The sequence below is a fragment of the Carcharodon carcharias genome, chromosome 9 (assembly GCF_017639515.1).
Source record: "Carcharodon carcharias isolate sCarCar2 chromosome 9, sCarCar2.pri, whole genome shotgun sequence".
NCBI lineage: Eukaryota > Metazoa > Chordata > Chondrichthyes > Lamniformes > Lamnidae > Carcharodon > Carcharodon carcharias.
In genome coordinates, this window is record NC_054475.1 from 10,717,797 (window position 1) to 10,739,530 (window position 21,734).

The window sequence follows — 21,734 nt, forward strand, 5'->3', positions numbered from 1 at the left end:
TAAATTGCTTTTGCAGAGAGAGGGCACAGACTCGATGGGCTGAATGGCCTCCTTCTGTGCTATAGCCATTCGACAATTCCGTATGATTCGATTAGGTCACCCCTCAGCCTTCACTTTTCCAGAGAAAAAGGGCTGAGCCTGTTCAGTGTTTCCTGAGTGTTGTGAAAATTTGGGCCACACTAGATTTGGTTTCAGCATCTGTGGAATATGGAAGAGGTAAGATTCAGCCAGAGCCCCCCTTCCAGATCCCTATCAACTGAATCCCTTTGGTGAAATGTGTGTGAGAGTTTGGATATCGACAACGATCAGATTTAGTTGTGATGCCCCTGTAGTTGAAGAATCTGCTGATATTCACAGTTGAAACTCACTGACGAATCATGGGCATGTGCTTGAGGTAGGGGCAGAATTGCTACCTGCTAGAGAAACTGAGGCCCAGTAAGAACCAGAGCCTTCAGGAGAAGCAGAGGTTGGGATGGGGACTGAAAAGCTTCTCTAAGTGTTAACTCTCTTATTTATGATGGATTTATTTGAAGCCTGTGCCACGCGAGTACCAGAACGGTGAGGGTTTTGGTTACATCATCACCTTCCGAAGGGAGGGGACAAAGGATTGGAGAAACGCAAAGGTCCTGGGCTCTGAATCCTCACGGTACGTTTACCGGAATGATACAATTGAATCCTACAGTCGATTTGAAGTGAAAGTGAAGGCCTTTAACAACAAGGGTCAGGGGCCATACAGCCAGACTGCAATCGTCTACTCTGCAGAGGAAGGTAAGGCTGGTGGTCCCACCCCTCTGAGGCCACCTGTGTTCATGTCCTGACTTCCATTCTATCACTTTGGATTTCTCCTCCTATATTTAACAGACCTTGTGTACCTCCTCCACCATTGTTTCATTTGAACAATTTACTCATAGGTTCATACAGTACAGAAGGAGGCCCATTTGGACCATCATGCCTGTACTGGCTGTTTGAAGGAGCTATCAGATAAGTCCCACTCCCCTGCTCTTGAGGTGATGAGGGAGTGCAGTTACAAGGCTAGATTGGAGAGGCTGAAGTTGTCCTCCTTAAAGAAGAGAAGCTGGTGAGGGAATTTGATAGAGGTGTTCAAAATCATCAATGGTTTAGGCAGAGTAAATAGGAAGAAACTGTTTCCATTGGCAGAAGGGTCAAGAACCAGAGGGTGCAGGTTTAAGGTGATTGGCTAAAGAACCAACAGCGACATGAGGGAAAACCTTTTTGTTGCAGCAAGTGGTTACAATCTGTAGCGCACGGCCCGAGAGTGGAGTGGAGGCAGATTCAACCATGCCTTTCAAAAGGGAATTGGATAAGCGCCTGAAGGAGAAAGAATCTGCAAGGTTACGGAGAGAGGGTGAGGGAGTGGGACAAGCTAAGTTGCTCATTCGGAGAGCCGGTAGGGCAAGACAGCTCGAAAGGCCTCCTGTTTTGTAACCATTCTCTCTAATTCTTGCCCCACGCTTGAACAAATTTCTCCTTTTCAAGTATTTATCCTATCCCCTCTTTTGAGAGTTGCTTTTGAATCTGTTTCCATCAGCATTCCAGATTATAAGAACTCACTGCACAAAATAAAAAACCCTTCTCATTTCCCATCTGGATTTTAATTAGCTTAAACCCTGTGGTCCTCTGGTTACTGCCCCTCCTCTCAGTGGAAATAGTTTCCCCTTCTTTACTCTCTCAAAGTCCCTCAAAATTTTGAACACCTCCAGAAAATCTCCCACCTTCTCTGCTCAACACACAAAACTTGCAGTTTCTCCATGTAATTGTAGTCCTGCATCCCTGTTGCCATTCTAGTAAACCTATTCTGCACTGTCTCGAAAACCTCACCATCCTTTCTAAAGTGTGGCTCCCACAATTGGACATCGGACCTTAGGAAGGATGACAAGTGTGTGATTTTTTTTAAATGTATTTGTTCACAGATTGTGGACATCGCTGGCTAGTCCAGCATTTATTGCCCATCCCTAATTGCCCTTGAGAAGGTGGTGGTGAGCGGCCTTCTTGAACCGCTGCAGCTCATGGGGCGTAAGTGCACCCACAGTCCTGTTAGGGAGGGAGTTCCAGGGTTTTGACCCAGTGACAATGAAGGGACAGAAATATAGCTTCAAGTCAGGATGGTGTGTAGCTTGGAGAGGAACTTGCAGTTGGTGCTGTTCCCATGCGTCTGCTGCCCTCGTCCTTCTAGGTGGTAGGGATCATGGGTTTCGAAGGTGCTGTCGAAGGAGACTTGGTGAGTTGCGGCAGTGCATCTTATAGATGGTACACACTGCTGCCACTGTGAGTCGGTGGTGGAGGGAGTGAATGTTCAAGGTGGCGGATGGAGTACCAATCAAGGAGGCTGCTTTGTCCTGGATGGTGTCGAACTTCTTTCTCTTGTGGTGTTGGAGCTGCGCCCATCCAGGAGAGTGGATGAGTGCATTTCACCAAGGGCAGTCTTAACAAAAGGCAAGGAGACTGAAAGGACATCAGTCGCCCTTCACCATCTCACACCACCTTCAACTGTTGGTCAGGGTGGTGAGTGCTGGGAGCCTTGTAAATCTCCTCTTCACCCTTTCCAAAGGATGGAATGCAGTCATTGTCTAATCTGGTTGACTGCTAACACGCACATCTACCTTTCAACAAATCACTAACGCATGTTTCTCCCTCCCCTCAGAACCAAGTGTTGCCCCCTCTCAGGTGTCAGCAAGAAGCCTCTCTGCCTCTGAGATCGAGGTGAGCTGGAGTCCAGTTGAGCAGATCACCATGAACGGCATACTGCTGGGCTACGAGGTGAGCTGCTGATTGACCCACCCGCTTTTCTATTGATCTGGGTGTTCAGTTCGGGCCACGGGACGATATCCTCGGAGTTGCTCCCAACGCCCCCCCTAGGATGTTCCCCACCATGTTTCCAATGAAGTCACACAGCTAGAGCTCCAAGAAATGGCCTCGCCCATTGTGACCCCTTAACTATAAATTCATGGCAGTTACTGCTTCATGGCAATATGGAAACTGGTATAAACTGAATCAGATCGTTTTATTTCAAGGCATTGATTTTGTTAAGCCAGAAGTAGTCATTTGTTAGTACAGACAGAACTTGAGTATTGCTGAAAAAAAAGACGTCAAAGCTTTTCATCTTGCACTCATCAGGACACTGCGTAGGAATAACAAATGTCTAGGGAACAGCACTTTATACTGTATGAGAAGATAATGCTGATTGGTTGGCAAGTGGACTCTGAGGTGTGGCCATGGAGAATGCACCAATTGATGGTGGCTGGCAGTTAACTGCCAAGCATTGTTTGAAATTTAAACCGGGCAGCTTGACCCTGGTTGGTCAAGGCATTGTCCTGAAGAATGAGTCAGTGAATGGCTGTGACTTATTTTGTTTAGCTGAAAGAAGTGCAATGTGTGTACATGTTCTTCCTGTCTGCAAAGAACAGAGCCCTGTGTATTAATATGTGTAGCTTTCAGTACACACAAATGTGCCACTCTGCGAGCCCAACTGACAATCTTAAATTAATTGTCAGTGTAATTCTTAGCACACTGAGAATCATTTAGCAAATGTTGTCCAATCGTGGACTCACTTCGAATGTTGGACACTGTAGTTTGAGTTTGGCAAGCACTGGCTGGTTGGGTGCGGTTGGGACATTGCCCATTACGAACAGCGGCTGGGACATGCTGTTTAAGATGATCGGCCAGTCTTTGGGATGTCCAGCTTACATCACATCTAGCTTACATCTTACATCTAGCATCACACTGGCACTGAAATTCATATACCACATCACTCATTTGTTTCATAGGCAAAATGTTTTTTTGGCTTGACGGCAGCATCCTGTTAGTGGCTAATCCCACTTGTTTTGCCACTGCATGGTAGCAGCGTGAAACAGCTAGCTTCACCAGTTTAATCCAAGGTAGACTGGGCACTTTTCAGGGCTAGCCTTAAGCCTGTTCATGAGTTTGCATGATATGCAGTGCGAAATGATCTGATCAGGGTAGTTATTACCCCGCAGGATGCCTTTGATGTGCCCTATTTCAGCATGAAGCTTGCATGGTGAGCAAACAATTCGGGCCCTATTTGCAAGGTTATTGACGTGTTTGTAGCATGTGGAACGGTAAGAATCCCAATGTGTATATTGACCAGTGAAGATTGGCTTGTGGTAGACCATGGGAGAGAACTCCCTGGCAGATTTCTCAAATAGTATGTGAAGGAAAGGGAGTTCATTTGACTGCTCTATTTCAAAGGTGAATGTGAGTGCAGGATGGAGCCCATTAAAACATGTAAGGAAATTGTTACATGCAGCTGCGGATTTAAATATGAACATATCATCCACATATCAGAAATATGGGAGGGGTAGTAGGTTAGGTGTCATTCCATTGAAGACATGATTCTCATGGAACCCAAAAAAGATGCTTGTGAGAGCTGGGCCTAGAGGGGATCCCATGGCAACACCATCTATTTGGGTATACATGGTGTCGTTAAAACTGAACTCAACTGTGCAAGTTACTGAGTTCATGAGCTCAATGAATACTGATTCACGCAATGGTGGCATGTCTAGATCACCAAGATATAGTGCTGCAGTGCAAATGTCTATAGCATCCTTAATTGGAACATTGGTGAATAGGCTAGCAATGTCAAATGCCCTATGTATTAATATATGTAGCTTCCAGTACCCGCAAATGCCCAACTGACGATCTTAAATTGGTTGTCAACTTGAAAGTTAACTGCCAGTCACCACTAATTAGTGCATTCTCCATGGCATCGCCTCAGAGTCCACTTGCCAACCAATCAACACTCTCTTCTCATACGATATAAATTGTTGTTCCCTTTACATTCAGTATTCTTGTGAAGTGTCCTGATGAGTGCCAGATGAAAAGCTTCAACGTATCTCTTTTTTCAGCAATACTTAAGCCAAATGTCTTCGGTAAATGATCTTATGAATCATTTGGAAAGTGAAAGTGGAAAGATCAGGAAGATTCTAGCTTTGAGTTAACTAAGTGGACCATTGTTTAGTGAGTAACACTCATGCCTCTGAGACAGAAAGTCATGGGTTCAAGCCCTACTCCTGAGACGATCACTTGATCTAGGCTGAGACAGCTAAAAGAAAAATCTCTCCTGAATGTGGTCTAGTGATTTTCTGCCAATAGTAGGGTTAAGGGAGGCGGACGGGGTTAGGCTTGGCTGTGATGCTCCCACAGTGGAATAGCCTGCAGACAATCTCTTCCTGGATCCACAGAGCACTGACTTTGAGGTGTTGGAGGCAGTCACTTCCCCCAGAGCAGGAGTCAGTACCTTCTGGGAGAAAGTTTGAGAGTTTGGGATCTCAATCCAAGGTTCATTCCCATTGTCCTCAATGGGAGGAGATGTAAAACAGGCTTCTGACCCATTCGACACTATGTCACAGAATCAAAATGACCCTTCAAGAGGTCAAGTTGAAATAACCTGATGGCAATTTAAATGACCTTTGTTTTTCACTTTGTTATTTTCTTCTAACACTCTCCATTTTTTTCTCTTTTATGTCTGTGTTTTACATCTTTCCCGCCTCCAAAGATCAGGTACTGGAGGGAGAATGACAAGGAGGCTTCAGCTGATCGAGTCAGAACCCCTGGACTCGAGTTGTCAGCCCGTGTCCCTGGGTTGAAGCCGAGCACTCTATACCACGTGGAAGTCAGGGCCTATAACAGCGCTGGGAGTGGTCCTTCCAGTCCCTCCACAACTGTCACCACCAAGAAAGCACGTGAGTATGGGGCTGGTGTTTCAGGGTTTAAAGCTTGAGTGAGAAAGAACAGAATTGGAAGTCCATATCTTCCACTTAACCTAACGGCTCACAAATATAAAATAGTCACTAATCAATCCAATAGCGAGAAACCTCTTCACACAGAAAGTGATTAGAATGCAGGAGAAAGTGGAGAGGAGACAGAGTCTAAGCCTTTAAAAGGCTCAGAGACATCAATAATGTCTGTCGAGTATTTGATTTGGACTGGGGGATGGAACCTTAGCATTAACAAATTCCAAAGGAATCTACTACAGGCAGGACCATTATACAAGTGGTGCCTTACCCATATGTACAGCCTACTCAAACACATGCCCATCCCATACACGTGCACTGCCTGTATGCATGCCCCACTGACATTCATGCAACACCCACATGCCTCGCGCAAAGCTAAGGCCCTTGGAAACAGAGAGCTCAAAGCCCCTTTGGTAGTTTACATACCAGAACAAAGCCTTTTCCATTAGCATCCAATAGATGTCACAACAATCCGTGAATATTAAATCTCTCCCTCTAGAAAGCCAGTTCTGGGCCTTGCATCTTCTCTGTGTATTATCTTGTTTTCCACATTCCAAACTCCTTTCTGCTAGCTCTGACTTTTCCAGCCCTTAGAAGTAACCATTCATCCTATTACAGATAAGAGTTAATGGTTCCCAACCACCATACCCTGTAATTTGCCATCACAAGCTCAGCACAAGCTGAGTATGTGTGTTCCCTATAGCAAGGTGTCTAAAATTACATTAGAAAATGCAGGGGAAAAACGCAGTTCCTGAGGAGGCCGGTAAGGAAGCCTTGAATACAAAACCAGCGAAGGGCCACATGAAAAGGGGAAGATGAAACAAGGGCAGTTAATCCATCTACCCCTATTACATGATGACGTGGAATCATTCCCCCACACCAGAAACTACTCCAAGCCCCTGAATATGGAGGCCTCCTTTGTGAACAATATTTTTTTATATTCATTCACGGGATATGGGCTTCGCTGGCTAGGCCAGCATTTATTGCCCTTCCCGAGTTGCCCTTGAGAAGATGGTGGTGAGCTACCTTCTTGAACCGCTGCAGTACACGTGGTGTAGGTACACCCACTGTGCTGTTAGGGAGGAAGTTCCAGGATTTTGACCCAGTGACAGTGAAGGAACGGCGATATATTTCCAAGTCAGGATGGTGAGTGACTTGGAGGGGAACGTTCTGTGGGCAGGGCAGGGTGAGACTTCCATCCAGCCCATTACAACAATAACTCGATCTTCAGCTCCTGGGAGGTCCAGACCGCAGTGCATCTGCTTATTCCCTGAGGTACTGGCCAAACACGTTGTGTAGGAAGAGACAAAGGCAGTGACCGAGTACACCAGGTCCCAGTGAAACTCAGCAATGTACTGAGGAAAACTCACTTATCATCAACATGGAAAAGGAATCATTCCACCCCCACTAGCTGCCCTGGCTAGTGTGTGACTTCAGTCCCCATATTAAATGACTGACCTCTTAATATTCTCAGGGCAATAAATGCTATCTTGCCAATATTACCCACATCCCAAGGACAAATATATATATGTATTTCTCAAAAGCCACGAGTAGCCAATACAGTACGCTGATCTTCATTCACTCAGAAATTTAAGTACCAGGTTAGGAAACTCGGTAAAACAGACAGCCTCTTGAGTTTCAGCAACTCCAGGTTAGAAGTAGGGAAGTTCGCTGATGATTTCAGTTCACAACTCCACAGATATTGAAGCAGTCCGTGCCTGCATGCAGCAAGACTTGGACGGCATTCAGGTTTGGGCTGATAAGTAGCAACTAACATTCATGCCACACAAGTGCCAGGCAATGACCATCTCCCAGAAGAGAGAATCGAACCATCTTCTCTTGACATTCAATGACATTACCATCGCTGAATCCCCCATTGTCAACACCTGAAGATAACCATTGACCAGAAACTGAACTGGACCAGCCATATAAATACTGCGGCTACAAGAGCAGATCAGAGACTGGGAATTCTGTGGGAAGTAACTCACCCCCTAACTCCCCATGCCACCATCTATAAGGCAGGAGTCAGGAGTGTGATGGGATACTACCCAGTTGCCTGGATGAGTGCAGCTCCAACAACACTCAAAAAGCTTGACACCATCCACGAGAAAGCAGCAACCCATTCACTTCCTTAAACATTCATTCCCTCCACCACCAACGCACAGTGGGGCAGCACTGTATACGATCTACAAGATGCACTGCAGCAACTCACCAAGGCTTCTTTGACAGCATCTTCTAAACCTGCAATCTCCACCACCTAGAAGGAACAGATGTATGGGAACACCACCATCTACAAGTCCCCCTCTAAGTCACACACTATCCTGACTCTGAACTATATCACCATTCTCTCACTGCCACTGGGTCAAAATCTTGGAACTCTCTACCAGCACCATGGGGGCACCTCCACTACAGGGACTGCAGTGGTTCAAGCAGACAGCTCACCACCACGTTCACAAGGGCAGTTAGGGATGGCCAATAAATGCTGGCCTAGCCAGCGATGCCTACGTCCCGTGAAAGAATAAAAAAAGGCAAAATTGAATCCCCCAGTCATGAATCATTGAATATTAGTGATGAGCTCAATGTACAGTGAAACACCTTAACCTCACTTGGAACAAATGAGGAACATTCACTACCAACTATTCTGCTTAGGGAGATCTGTCCGCAAGCTGGAGGGTGGGGGAGGGACTGTTTTATTTTATTCCTAACTCTTAGTAGTTGGTGCCTGCACACAAATAGCCTGAGGTGTATACACAGCCAGAGTTTCTGAAGATCTGAATACGCAACTCACCTGTTTATTTAATCAGGTATTAATTGTAGATGATGCCAATTATTTTCTTTTCACAAATCTTTGTTTTGTCATGATGGGGTTTTTTTAGGGTTTGCATGTTACCCTAAGAATATTACCATAAACTGTTATTCGTAAAAACCATTCTTGTTTATTTACAGATCTATATACATCTCAGCACTCAACATCAGGCTATACCTGCTTCCCACCAGATTACACTCTCTTAGTCACGTGACATTGCATCATAGTTACATCATTAGTTAAATTAGAATCAGATGCTCCTGATCTTAACCCTTTACAATGCTCACTTCATTTAGTGTGATTGACTGTGGAAGTCCAAAGGATAACCCTCCTGAATGTGTTTGGGTGGACCTGGCTCAATTTTGTTTTGGAAGTGGTTACGTTTTTCCCTTTTTTTGTGTGTTTCCAGCTCCAAACCGCTCACCGGGTAAAGTTTCCTGGAAATCAGTCGGCTCCTGGGTCAGAATCAAATGGGATCACGTCAAGGCCTTTGAAAATGAATCTGCTGTAGAGGGATACAAGGTAGATTTTGAGAAGTTCAACCCTCTGTTTGCTCAGGATTCCTGATGTAATCCTGTATCTTCTTCAGTTCTCTGCCCAAAGGCAGGTCCAACTCACAGCACCCAGACCTCCACCACAGGTAAGGCAAGGAGGCAGGTCCCAAATCCACCACAGGGGGATTGAACCCCATGCTGGGCACACTGGCCTGGCCTCTCCCCCAAGAATCCAACATTATTTCCATGACTAGAAATCCCTCTTTTTTTTAAATGCATTCATAGGATTTTCATAGCATCACTGGTTAGGTCAGCATCTATCCCTAAATCAGAGGGTATTTTTAAGGGTCAACCACATTGTGTGAGTCTGGAGTCACAACAATTAACAATGGTTTCACAGTAATTCCAGATTTTTACTGAATTCAAATTTCACCATCTGCTGTCGTGGGATTCAAACCCAGGTCCCTAGTGCATTAACCTGGGTCTCTGGAATACAGGTGACAATACCACCTCCCCTTTTCCCTGATCTTCTTGCTCGTTCCCCAATCCCTGCTTTTATTGCCTGCCATTGACACATGTTAGAAGGATTTGCACATTGATGATCAACCCGTTCGGCCACATTATGAAGTCCCCTTCCTTGGCCATAAAGTCCTAGAGTGGGACTCGAACCCAGAGCTTCTGGCTCAGAGGTTGGCATGCTACCCACAGTGCCACAAGACCTCTGCAGTTTGCACACGGCAGCAGAATAGAGCTAATTGCTTCCTCCTTGAAGTGGACAGCAGACAGGGCCCTGTCACTAGGAAAAACAACAACGACTTGCATTTATGTAGCACATTTAATGTGGGAAAACATAGAAATGTGCCTCAGAGTGTCACAAGGAAAGCAAATCAAATGTCAAGAAGGTTTTAATTAAGGGTAACCTAAGGCTTGGTCAAAGGGCTGAGTCTTAACAGCCTACAGGAGGAAAGGAAGATGGAGAAGAGGAATGGTTTGGGAAGGGAATTGCAGATCATGGGGACTGGGCTGCTGTGGCACAGTCCCCAGTGGTGTGGCCAATGGGAGTTGAGGATCTTGCACGCCAGGCTGGAATTAGAGAATGGGAGAATCCCGAGAGTGGTTGTAGGGCTGGGGGAGCTCAGAGTAAAGAAGTGAGGTTTACCTGCATGATACCAGAGATGAGGGATCTCTTCAGCTATGTGAAGAGATCAGAGAAGCTGGGATTGTTCCCTTAGAGGAGAGAAGGCTAAGGGGGGACATAATACTCAAAATACTCCTTCGATAGCACCTTCCAAACCCGCAACCTCTACCATCTTGAAGTACAAGGACAGCAGGTGCATGGGAACACCACCACCTGCAAGGCACACATCATCCTGACATGGAACTATACAGCCATTCTTTCACTGTCGCTGGGTCAAATTCCTGGAACTCCCTCCCTAACAGCACTGTGGGTGTACCTAAGCCACATGGACTGCAGGGGTTCAAGAAGGCAGCTCACCACCACCTTCTCAAGGGCAATAAATGCTAGTCCAGCCAGCAATGCTCACATCCCACAAATGAATAAATTTTTAAAATGGCCTCCTTCTGTGCTGATTCTACGGGCAAGATTTTGGGTTTTGGGTCAGAACTCCACCCCCGGTGTAAAAACAGGTCAAAACCCTGCAATGTGCGAGAAGCAATGGCCTACGAGCATACAAACATATGAATTGAGAGCAGGAGTAGGCTATTTGGCCCCTCAAGCCTCCTCCACCATTTGACAAGAACGTGGCTGATCTGATTGTGGCCTCACCCGGCAGTGATTTTCCAGTGAGTTGGTCAATTAATGGCCAATGGGAGCACTCACCGCCCGAGTAAGAGTGGCAGATGGGCTCTCAAAGCTGGATGACCAACAGGAGGCCCACTAGCATAGAAGGGAGGGAGTGGTCACCCACCCTGCCACCAACACACAGCCACCAACCACCCCCCCCCCCCCCACCCCACCCCTCCCCCTTAAGGCAGCCTCTCAGGAGCTTTGAAAACTTTTAAATTTAAAAAATGGTCACAGGTGCCAGGTTACCATTGTGGGGGCCACAGTTGTGGCCAGGTAAGTGGAGAAGGCCTCAATGCCTGCCCGGAACAGTTGCCCACTAGCTGGCCGCCGGGAGACTGCCTCCAGATAGCTAGCCTATTCCCAACGCTGCTGGGGGTCTGCAGGCCCACTGGAAAAATCTGTTCTTCACTCCCACCTCCAGGAAAATGGCCTGGGGAGGGCAAGACGGTGCCGGCAAACCAAGCTGGCTGGCTGCACCAAATCACACGCCCCACCCACCTCTGTTCTCATATTTGGGGGGGGGGGGGGGGTGGGGGGGCCAAAATTCTGCCCTATAATTCCATGACTGTGTCTCCCTGTTCTGATGATTCCACTGGACATTAAAGGCCCCATTGTACTATTTGAAGAAGAGCAGGAATAGTTTTGTTGCTGTTCCGGTCAATATTTATTCTTCAGAAAAAAAAAACCGGCAAAAAACAACTCCAGAAATAGTTCATCGCGTGCAAAGCACTTTGAGGTCATTCTGAGAGATGCACGACAGCCTGATGAATGCAAGTGTTTCTCTGTAATCGAATAGCTGTTCTAATAGAAACCACTCCTTATTTTAGATTCTGTACAAGGCTGAAGATCAGTCGGACATTAAAGTAATAGAAACCAGTAAAAACTCTGTGCAAATCCCGTTTACCAATGACATGAGCTACCTGGTGATGATTCGAGCCTCTGGAGAAGGAGGGGATGGAGCAGCCACAAGGATCCGAATATCAAAGAGCTCAGGTCAGCAACAACTCAGACTGGAAGGGACTTTGAACCAAACGATGAGTAGATGGGCACAGAGCCAGTGGAAACAGTGGTGTTGGGTCTCAGTAACAGTCTCAGAATCCAGTCCAAAGAAGAGCAGTGACGTTGTCCCCCTCACTCTTATCACTTGTGCTCCTAAAGTGAAATGAGATTTTTTTTTTTTAATTCATCCTTGGGATATGAGAGTCGCTGGCAGCATTTATTGCCCATCTCTAATTGCCCCTGAGCAGGTGGTGGTGAGCCACCCGCAACTGAATGACTTTCTAAGCCATTTCAGAGGGCAGTTAAGAGCCAATGCAGCCATATCGGTGTGGGTCTGGAGTCACATGTAGGCCAGACCGGGTAAGGACAGCAGATTTCTTCCCCTGAAGGACATTAATGAACCAGTTGGGTTTTTACAATAGTCTGCTTTTTTTCATGGTCGCCATTAATGAGACCAACAATTTAATCCAGATTTATTATCTAATTGAATTTAAATTCCCTCGGCTGTTGTGGTGAGTTCTGGACTGTCTCCAGAGTATTATTCCAGCCCTCTGAATTACTAGTCCTGTAAGATCACCACTGTCCTAGTATCCCCCTCTGAATAGGCTTAATTCAGTCACTGCTAATTGGTATCATATTGATAACCATCCTGCAAAGCCCACAAAGATGGGGAGATGTTATTCCGGTGCATTGCTGAGATCTTTCTGAGATTCAGAATTAAAAACGCAGCATTGTGGCAAAGTAGAGGAACCATTCTTTTACGACTACCCGTCACTGTAATTCAGCATGAATGACAAGGCAGTGCTGGTTTAGATTTTGCATCTAACTGTTTATATCAAAACGGGGAGAACTAGCAGCTCATAGTCAGTGAACCTCTTGCGTTATTATTGCTTTCTCCAAAACCTGGCAACCTTCACCTGCAAGCGAAGGGGTTGCCAGGGTTGGGGGGGGCGCGATTGATGGAGTTTGTGGGGGGAAGTAATACAGTATAAACAGGAGACAGTTTGTTGTGGGGGGAGGTGAAAGGACGAGGTCTGCATGCATTGAAAAATTAACAAGAGTACATTGTACTGGGGGAAAGTTTAGCTTCCTTCAGCTCTGCTTTATTAAATCTCCAATGCCCCGTCAATGTAAAATTGAAAGGCCGGGCTCCTTGGTGATGGACCACCCAGCCACGAGTGCCCCCCGCATGCGCACACACACACACACACACACACACACGCACACGCACACACGCAAGCTGGCCCAACCTCGCAATCAAAACCTTCCCTGTAACTGTTGCAGGGAGGGGTAAGGATCGACTAACCTCAGTGGACTGGCGGAGAGCTCCACAGGATTCTCATGGGTCAGTTCAGCTGGCCCGTGGGAGTTGGAGGCCCTCTCATTCTCATTGAGAGCTTACGGTGAAGGGCAAAGATCCACAGTGCAGGATTACCTCCAAGGATGAAAAGAGTAAAGGCATGTACAAAATCATGAGGGGTCTGGTCAGAGTACATAGGGAGAAGCTGTTTCCATCAGCAGAAGGGTTGAGGACCAGAGAACACTAATTGACAAAAGAAGCAACAGTTGACATGAGGAAGAACTGCCTTACAGTGTGAATGGTTAGGACCTGCGATGCACCTCCTGAGAGTGTGATGGAGACAGATTCAATCATGGCTTCCAAAAGGGAATTTGATAATTATCTGAAGAGAAGAAAATTAGCAGGGCTAAGGGGAAAAGGAAGGGGATGGGACTAGCTGAGTTGCTCTTGAAGGGAGCTAGCACAGACACGATGGGCCAAATGGCTTCACCATTCTGTCATTCTATGAATCAAATTGAAGAGGCGGTTTAAATATTTATTACAACTGAGATTTTAAGACACATTGCCATGGAAATTCCATGAACCTTTCCTACCTTTGGTAGGAAAATGGCTGACTCTCCGGAAAAGTTGTGGGGAATCTGGTAGAGCTGTTTGTTTTTTTTAAGTAGCTTCGCAGCCTGGTTATGGGCGTCTGTCAGGCTCTGTCTCCCTTTCCCCTGGGCCTCACTGATGTGTTTGTCTCTCTCTGTCTGCCTCGCCAAGGGGCTCTCCAGAGGGCCATGACACATCAGCTTACTCTCTGAGGGAGTGTCTAACAGGCCCCAGACAACCATTACCTCATGACTCTTTGCCAATCTGCAGGGCCTGCTGGGGGCATTCACAGTGGCTTCATCTGCTTTTAAACATGTAGAGCTCATTACAACCTGACTCAATCTTTTATCATTGGCTTGACTGCGGATGTCAGATGTTTGTAAGAAACAGTGTGGACTTGTTTAAATAATAAGCCATAGATCACTGATGCCAGCCGTTTCTATGGGCACCAATTTTAGCTGTGTAAAAGACTGGGCATCCCAGGGAGGTGGGGGTAGAGGGTTAAAAGGATAGGAAGCATTTAACCCCTGCCTTCCTACCGTGTCCTGATGTTAAACAGATGGAGGGCACTGGCAGGGAGGCAGCAAGGGTCTTCTTTAGATATGCAGAAGACTTTCCTGATGATAGCACCAGGAACCAAATGCCTTTTTAGTTCAAGGTCTGAGTAGGGTGAGGAGGAGGGGCTTTGAGAGTAAGTGGATGAGGGTGGGTTCATGCACAGTGGTGGTGGGGTGTACATAAAGGGGTGAACGCAGTGTCAGGCCTCCCCATCAGGCTACACTTGTCGGGGGTGTAGATAGAGGGGTGTAATTATGTGCTAGGAGAGGTACCTCTTTTGATTTTTTTTTTAAATGTTATCTTTCTCTGTGGGCGAGGAGGTGAGAGGAACATTCTTCAGACTCCCGCCAGGAAGCCTCGGGATGTTCCATAGCCCAAGGTTTCCCCTCACTCCATCGTCTTGGCTCACCTCTGCCACCACTTCTTACCATTGTTAGGCCGCTGGGGTCCATTCCCAAGGCAACTCCTGACTGCAGCCTCCAGCCTCCAGCCTGCCACATTCCACACCCAACCTCCAGCCCAGGTTCTGCATCCAGCCAGGTCCAAGGGATTCTTGGACAAAAGCTCCAGGGATTCAATGCATCGCAGTCGCCACCACTTCAAAGTCAGGGTATCTGTGTTTTCAGGCTGTGGGTTTAACTATCTCACACAGTCATCAGTCAGTTCACCAGGGAGTTGGATACAGTACTGAACATAGGGTGCAAATTAACAAATTTCACCTCAAGCCCCTGTGCGTTATTGTAATGGTATTCATAACCCACCTGAAAAAACAGATTAACAACTATCACAAGAGACCACATTGGATCTTGTGCTAACCCGGATTAAGGATAGTCCACATAGGGGTTTGCATTGCCTGTATCCCCATTGCCATTGGTTCCCTCAGGGATTGAACATGGAGCCATCCTAGTCCAAGTGGCACACGTACACACGCACACACACACTTCATGGGCCTAATTACCTGCTGTAACATAGGGAATTGTTTGCCATTATCCAGCCTACAGCTTAAATTCACCAGTCCCTCACTCCCGGTGGGAAGCCAAGGGATCACGAACCAGAGATTGAGCTACAATGCTATAGCGCCGGTTCCCTGATACATACTTGCTTGGAGCACACCACTCTACATAAGGTTCTGAATTCTCCAACCCTACACCCGCAACCCCACTCTTTCACAGGCACAGAAGTTACCAGTGCTAGTCCCAGAGGTGTTGAAGAGTTGACATTTATCCATGTACCTAAGTCGACACTGAAACAAAAGGTCCGATTTTAACTCTCAGAGAGTGGGTTTTGAGTAAGCGAAAGTCCGTTTTTGACCCTGCCTGCAACATGTGGCAAAGTCTTGCTGGAGCCAGTCTTTCGAATAATAATGTTGTTCTTGATCCGCAGGCACCAGCATGATGGTGAACAACTCAGGGGTACAAGTCCTCCACAACATCTTCTTCACTGCCATACTAACACTTACTGCCATTGGCTGCCTGGAGCTCTGACTGCAACCACTCACCTGCATCATTGCTGCACGCCATTTCCCAAGGAAGGATGAGTCATCCAACACCAAACTGTTTATAGTATTAAAAAAAATGTGACATTTGTCTTACGATTTTAGGTAGAAAATTTCATACATTTGGTGACTGGGGAAAATCTTACTAAAGAAACGTTTAAAAAAAAAACTTTTTTTTGTAAAAAAAAATCCGTGTGGAAAGCATCAACAAAATGTTTTAATAATCTATTAGGTCTGAAGGTAGTACCCTGGGAAGTTAAATTGGAAAATAATATTCCCAGAGACTGAGCTGTATAGAACAATCTTTTCTTTATACTATGCACAGCACTGTACATTTGTATATACAATGCACAATCCAAGCAAGAGTTCTTGGTTACAGGGCTTATAAGGCCCAAGTAGATTTCATGAGGTACCAGCTACTTTGTAGAATGTGTTCCATTCATGAAGTTTCAAATCTCACTTCTTTTTTGGCTCTTGGTCTTGAAGGTTCCAGGGTTTCTCTCCCATTCATTTAGCCAGTGAACCTACTTGAATGACATTTTCTTCCCACAGCAGACCCACACACCCCCATCCCATGCAAAGCATTAAATTATGAGGAGAGCTTACAAAGATTTGGGTGGAATCAACCGGAATTTAGACGGTTAAGGGGTGATCTGATTGATGTTTTCAAATTATTAAGAGGAACAGATAATGGTAAATGGAGAGAAGCTATTTCTACTGGCTGGGCAGTCTGGGACTAAGGGGTGTAGTCTAAAAAATTGGAGCCAAACCTTTCATCAGTATAATTAGGAAAGTTTGTAACTCTCCAACGAAAACAGCAATTAATACTAGATCAATTGTTAATTTTAAAACTGAGATTGATAAAATTTTGTTACCTAAAGGCGTTAAAGGATTTAAGGCTAAGGTGAATACATGAAGTTAGATCGCAGATCTACCATGATCTCACTGAATGGCAGGAACAGGCTTGTTCCTGTAATGGCCTCCTCCAGTTCCTATGTTCCCATGTTCCATGTTTCTATGTCCTATGTTCCTTTATTTGAAACTCCACTTGACAGGGCAAAAACAAAAATACCTGGAAAAACTCAGTAGGTCTGACAGCATCTGTGGAGAGGAGCACAGTTAATGTTTCGAGTCCTAATGACTCTTGACAGGGTTTTGCTTCTGAGCCCATTAAGCTAACATCTCTGGTTGGCATGGTGAGTGAGCACCAATAGAGGGGCAGTTTGAATTGACTATTCCATTCAGCTTGATCTTTGAGGAAATGCTGGATATTCCTATGAGTCAGTCAAGACATCCCTGCCAAGGGCAGATCTGGGAGGTCTCTGTAGGTCCTACCTGGACCAGCAATATTGAATGGGGGAAACGCTAATTTCTGTTATGTGGGGGTATTAAGGGTTACAGAACTAAAAAGGTAGAGGGAGTTAAGTTACAGATCAACCAGGACCTTACTGAATGGCGGAACATACTTGAGGGACTGAGTGGCCTCCTCATGTGCCTGTGTTTCCATTTCTTCCTGTGTGCTGGAATGTTACAGCCACTCCTGACTTGAAAACTTGAGGAGCCAGACACAGAGATCACAGAATTGGCTATGTCAATAAACCTAACACCTTTAACTCTTCCATACAGAATCAAAGTCATTCATTTATCATATTTATTGACCCCCTGATACTCACTTTTCTTTGGACAAGTATCGTTGGGGAAATATTCCGATTGTTAAAGTAGTAGAGAAAAAATGAGAATGTATTAGTCTGTAACTGAGTGCAGGTGACCTGAGTCAAGGTCACCCAGTTCAAAGCTGCCTAGACACAACTACAGCTTAAAGTAGCAATATTGTAAGTCAATCGCATCATGAAGAGAGTTTTTTTGTTTCAGATTAAATCACACCACGATTTTGACATCACCTGATGTCCTTTGGGCCACACACACCCACCTTCATTCAAAATGGAGGGTAGCTTAGCAACCAATCAAAGGTTGATGATCAAGATGTGCTTTGACTGGGTAGCAAGTCGAATAATATTGTTAGTACTGCAATGATCAGATGTTGGCCAGCCTTGTAGTTTATTGGCTGTTGATGCCCATTTGGTTCCACCTGTGGAATTGGTTGTCACTGGGGAAGGGCGGGAAAGGGAAAGGTTAAGGTTGATCAAGGTAGGGTTGGGTTGGGCAGGATAGGGTAAGGTGAGTTAAGGTAAGGTAGGAAGGAGAAGGATAGGGTTGAGGAATCTGAAGTACAGTTGAGTAGGGAAGAGGCTGGTGATTGCTCTGTGAGAATGGAAGAATATTGTAGTTAAGTTTAGCCTGTAGTAGTAAGAGTGGGATGCGGTTAGGTAATAGAGGCAGTTTGTAGCACTGAGGTAGGTTTGATTATCGGTTTGTACAGGATGAGGTTAAAGTTCAACGCTTTCCCTGATGGAAAGGTGATTAATATGTTTAATTTATTTTATTTAATTATATATTAAATTTGTTTTGGAGGCACAGGATCCAAGTTTTTGGGATGATGGTTCAATATTTAAAAGACTTGAGACTGTCAGAGTGCAGGGCCATGGCCAGTTTTGCTAGCTGGACTCCCAATACAATCCAACCAGAATCCCAAGCACCAGGAGTTAAGTGCATGGTGGGGGTGAGTGTTAAAAATTATTGAATGGGTTGTTTTGCAAGGTCAATTATAATGGAGGAAAGAGTGATGCTGTTCAGTGGGTGACATTCACAATGACGCTGTGCCTATCTTGGGAACATAAAAGAGAACTGCTCTTCACTATTATAAATGGCCAGAATTCACGAGCAACCAACGGAAGCCACTTCCAGGTAACCGGGAGTTCCGAGGAAGCGTGCTGTAAGCCGTGTGATGCTCTATTCCCATCTCGTCCACAGTGGATGAAGTTGTAAAGACATTTGGAGAGTCGGAAGGATTACACTTTCAGTTTCACTCAACGGAAGCAACGGGAAAGTTAATGACCAGAAATTTAGGAGCTGCTCTCCCTGCCTCATTTTCCAAGCTTCTGTCAAGTGAGGCTCCACACTGAGAGCAGGGTCTCCTGACCATTTATCTCTCAAGTTTCTTGCAATCCATCCTCCAGTTGGAGTTCCTCTTGCTGACTAGCTAACAATGATAGCGTGTGAGCAAGACAGAAACTGACAGGTTGGGTTGGGCAGGATAGGGTAAGGTGAGTTAAGGTAAGGTAGGAAGGAGAAGGATAGGGTTGAGGAAATTGAAGTTGAGTAGGGAAGGGGCTGGTGATTGTTCTGTGAGAATGGAGGAATGTTGTAGCAATCTAAACTGAAGCAATCTGACTATAACTAGGTTATAACTAAAGGAAAAAGGCTGGAGAGGGAGAACAATTTGCACTGAGCTGTATACTGAAAGGAAGAGGGAAGCTGAAAATATTAAGCCCTCGTTTTCATTGTTGCATCAGACATGCTAAATGAAGAGACACTCAAAACAATTTCCCTTTATGAGCCAGACATAACCCAGTGTATTATCAGACTGGAACGCCTTAGGGGTTAATTCCCAATTCTGTGTTGAGTTAGCAAATCTCAACTACAGGGTGGGTAGAGGGTGTTACATATGCATCAAAGGACCTGGGATAGAGAGGGAAAATCATCCAAGATGCACACTCCGGATCACTAGTCATTAACTGCTGGAAAATGAAGGAGGGTAGAACTGAACTCTGCATTTACACAGCTCGCTAAAGCTGCCTAAGCGGATTGAGGAGATAAGGTACCTAGAGGATTTATAACACCAGTGGACTCCAGCATGAGACAGAGTCTTAGAGACACAGGCAGAAGCGTGGACAGAGCTCAATGATCCTTCACGTCCCATAAGCAACCACCTCTCCCCCACCTGCCCCAGACATGCATATACACACATTCATTTACCATCGGAACAAAATTTGAAAAACATGATTGTGCTTTAGTTAGTAGTCCGTCAGTGATATTCATGTGTTGGTGTTGAGGGCTAATTCAGTACTGATGGCTGTGCTTCCCAATTGCATTTAACTCAAGACGTAAATGTAAATATTGTTATGCCAGGCACAAAGTGTATTAATTAATTCTATTCCCTGAAGAAACACAAAGATAGAAATGATGTTGTTAGTATATGAATACGTAATGCAGAGAGGGAAGAATGAGATGTGTGTGTTAAGGACATTGGCTGTAAGCTGTAATTTTCCAAACTTGTTCTTAGAAGGAAACTTTTTTAAGAGCATTAAAAACGTGGTATCATTATTACAATTGTCACTGTGCTGCAAGTAATGTCACCCTGTGAGAGTCACATTCGTTTTGGTCCATTTATAAAGGGTGGTGAGCCCCTACTGAGTTGTGCCACAGATCTCTGGTGATGTTAGCAATCCATCTTTCCTGTTAAATGGACCTTCACATAGAATCAAACAGATAAAGAAGCTAAGAGTGTACATGTTTGGAGCCGGGGTGACCATTCCCATTCATTTAATGGAAACTACAGTTCAAAGGCACCATACCCTACTTTGTGATACTGATACAAACATCCTGCCCTCTCAACATGGAACCCTACCCACAGGTCTCCTACTCCTGCCTTCTCTCCCAGCAAAAGAAGTTGGGTAGTTAGGTTCTGTGTTGGAACTGTTATTGGAGCAACATCTGTGCTTTAGAAAGCCCAAGAGTAAGGATGTTTGCTTCATCATTAGTATGTTGAGACATCAATTTACCCTATGAACAGTGTTGCCGTGTGAGCAGCGAGCACTGTATTATTAGACATCCTATCCTTCAGAGAAGGGATTAAGTTGAGGCCACATCTGCTTGTGTGCTAGTGGTTTAGGTAAGCATTAACGATGCCTTGGCAATATTTGAAATTAAACTGAGATCAATATTCTTTTGATCTAGGCACGAGCATGCAGGGAGATGGAGCTAAGGCAGGTAGATGGAGCTGGGATATAGTTCAGCCAATATCTCACTAAATGGCAGAATGGGCTCAAGGGGCTGAATGGTCTATCCCTGAGCTGATGTTATTATGCTTCAGCTATGCCAAAATGGCAGGCTGTATCTGGTGGTATTTTATCAGGTCTTGGGCTGGGGGCCTCACTTGATGGAATGTCCCATGAGATAAATGCCAATCATAAAGGCTTGGCCTACTACCTTTCACAGTCATAAGGAACTATGTAGGCAATTACCACACCTGTACCTTTGGGAGTTGGGGACTGGTAACTGATGGAAATGTGTAAATAAATTTGCTAATTAAGATGACTGAAATTTACTTTCTTTAATTAACGCCTCATAATAAATGGAAAAACAATAGGAGCCACATCTGTAGTGTTGACAGGGAGTTCAACAATTCTAAACGAGAAACAGAAGGTTTCTGTCACCGTTTGAATGAATCATCTTCATAAGCTCAGAATATCAGACACATTAATGTACTATATTGTATTTGATTTATAAATAAAGGCCTGGCCTCCACAACCTCTTCCTAATAAAGTATTACAAAGACTAACAAATGATCTGAGTGAAATTTATTCTGAAACCATCATCCAAAATTGAGGCCACCTTCATTCAACATGCCTGAACCTCTTTCACTTTGCGCTTAGCTTAACCCCATTAACTGACAATATCCTATATCTTCCCTGCCAGCCCTCAGCATATCCATTATAAACACGTCCAGCTCCCTCAATCTCCCCCAGCTCAACTCTTCCCCATCCAACTAATCTCTCCTCAGCCCTAAATTCACTGATATCATGAACTGATATTTCTCTAAAGATGCTTTTCCTACTAAATCCCTTCAAAACCATTCCTATCTTTGGCCTCTTTCTCTCTCTCTCTCCAATTACCCCCTTCCCTATTTCTAACCTTCCCTAAGGTTCTGGAATGCATCCTTGCCATCCAGATCCATGCACTCTTCACCCTCTTCTCTTGTTGGAATCCCTTTTGTCTATCGACAATATCAAG

At 45.2% G+C, this 21,734-nt stretch overlaps 1 protein-coding gene across 2 annotated transcripts in view; it reads left to right on the forward strand.

Moving 5' to 3' along the window:
• Window positions 1-21,282, forward strand: part of cntn2 (contactin 2) — a 177,516-nt gene extending 156,234 nt beyond the window's left edge. The window contains exons 18-23 of one of the 2 annotated variants that reach the window (XM_041195638.1): window positions 534-768; window positions 2,663-2,778; window positions 5,534-5,720; window positions 8,987-9,099; window positions 11,706-11,871; window positions 15,710-21,282. In XM_041195638.1, coding sequence (XP_041051572.1) covers window positions 534-768; window positions 2,663-2,778; window positions 5,534-5,720; window positions 8,987-9,099; window positions 11,706-11,871; window positions 15,710-15,810 — 918 coding nt within the window. In that variant the 3' untranslated portion in view covers window positions 15,811-21,282. Of the gene's footprint in view, window positions 1-533; window positions 769-2,662; window positions 2,779-5,533; window positions 5,721-8,986; window positions 9,100-11,705; window positions 11,872-15,709 lie in introns of those variants that run through there. The other variant, XM_041195639.1, reaches the window with a different exon arrangement.
• Window positions 21,283-21,734: the final 452 nt, after the last annotated feature.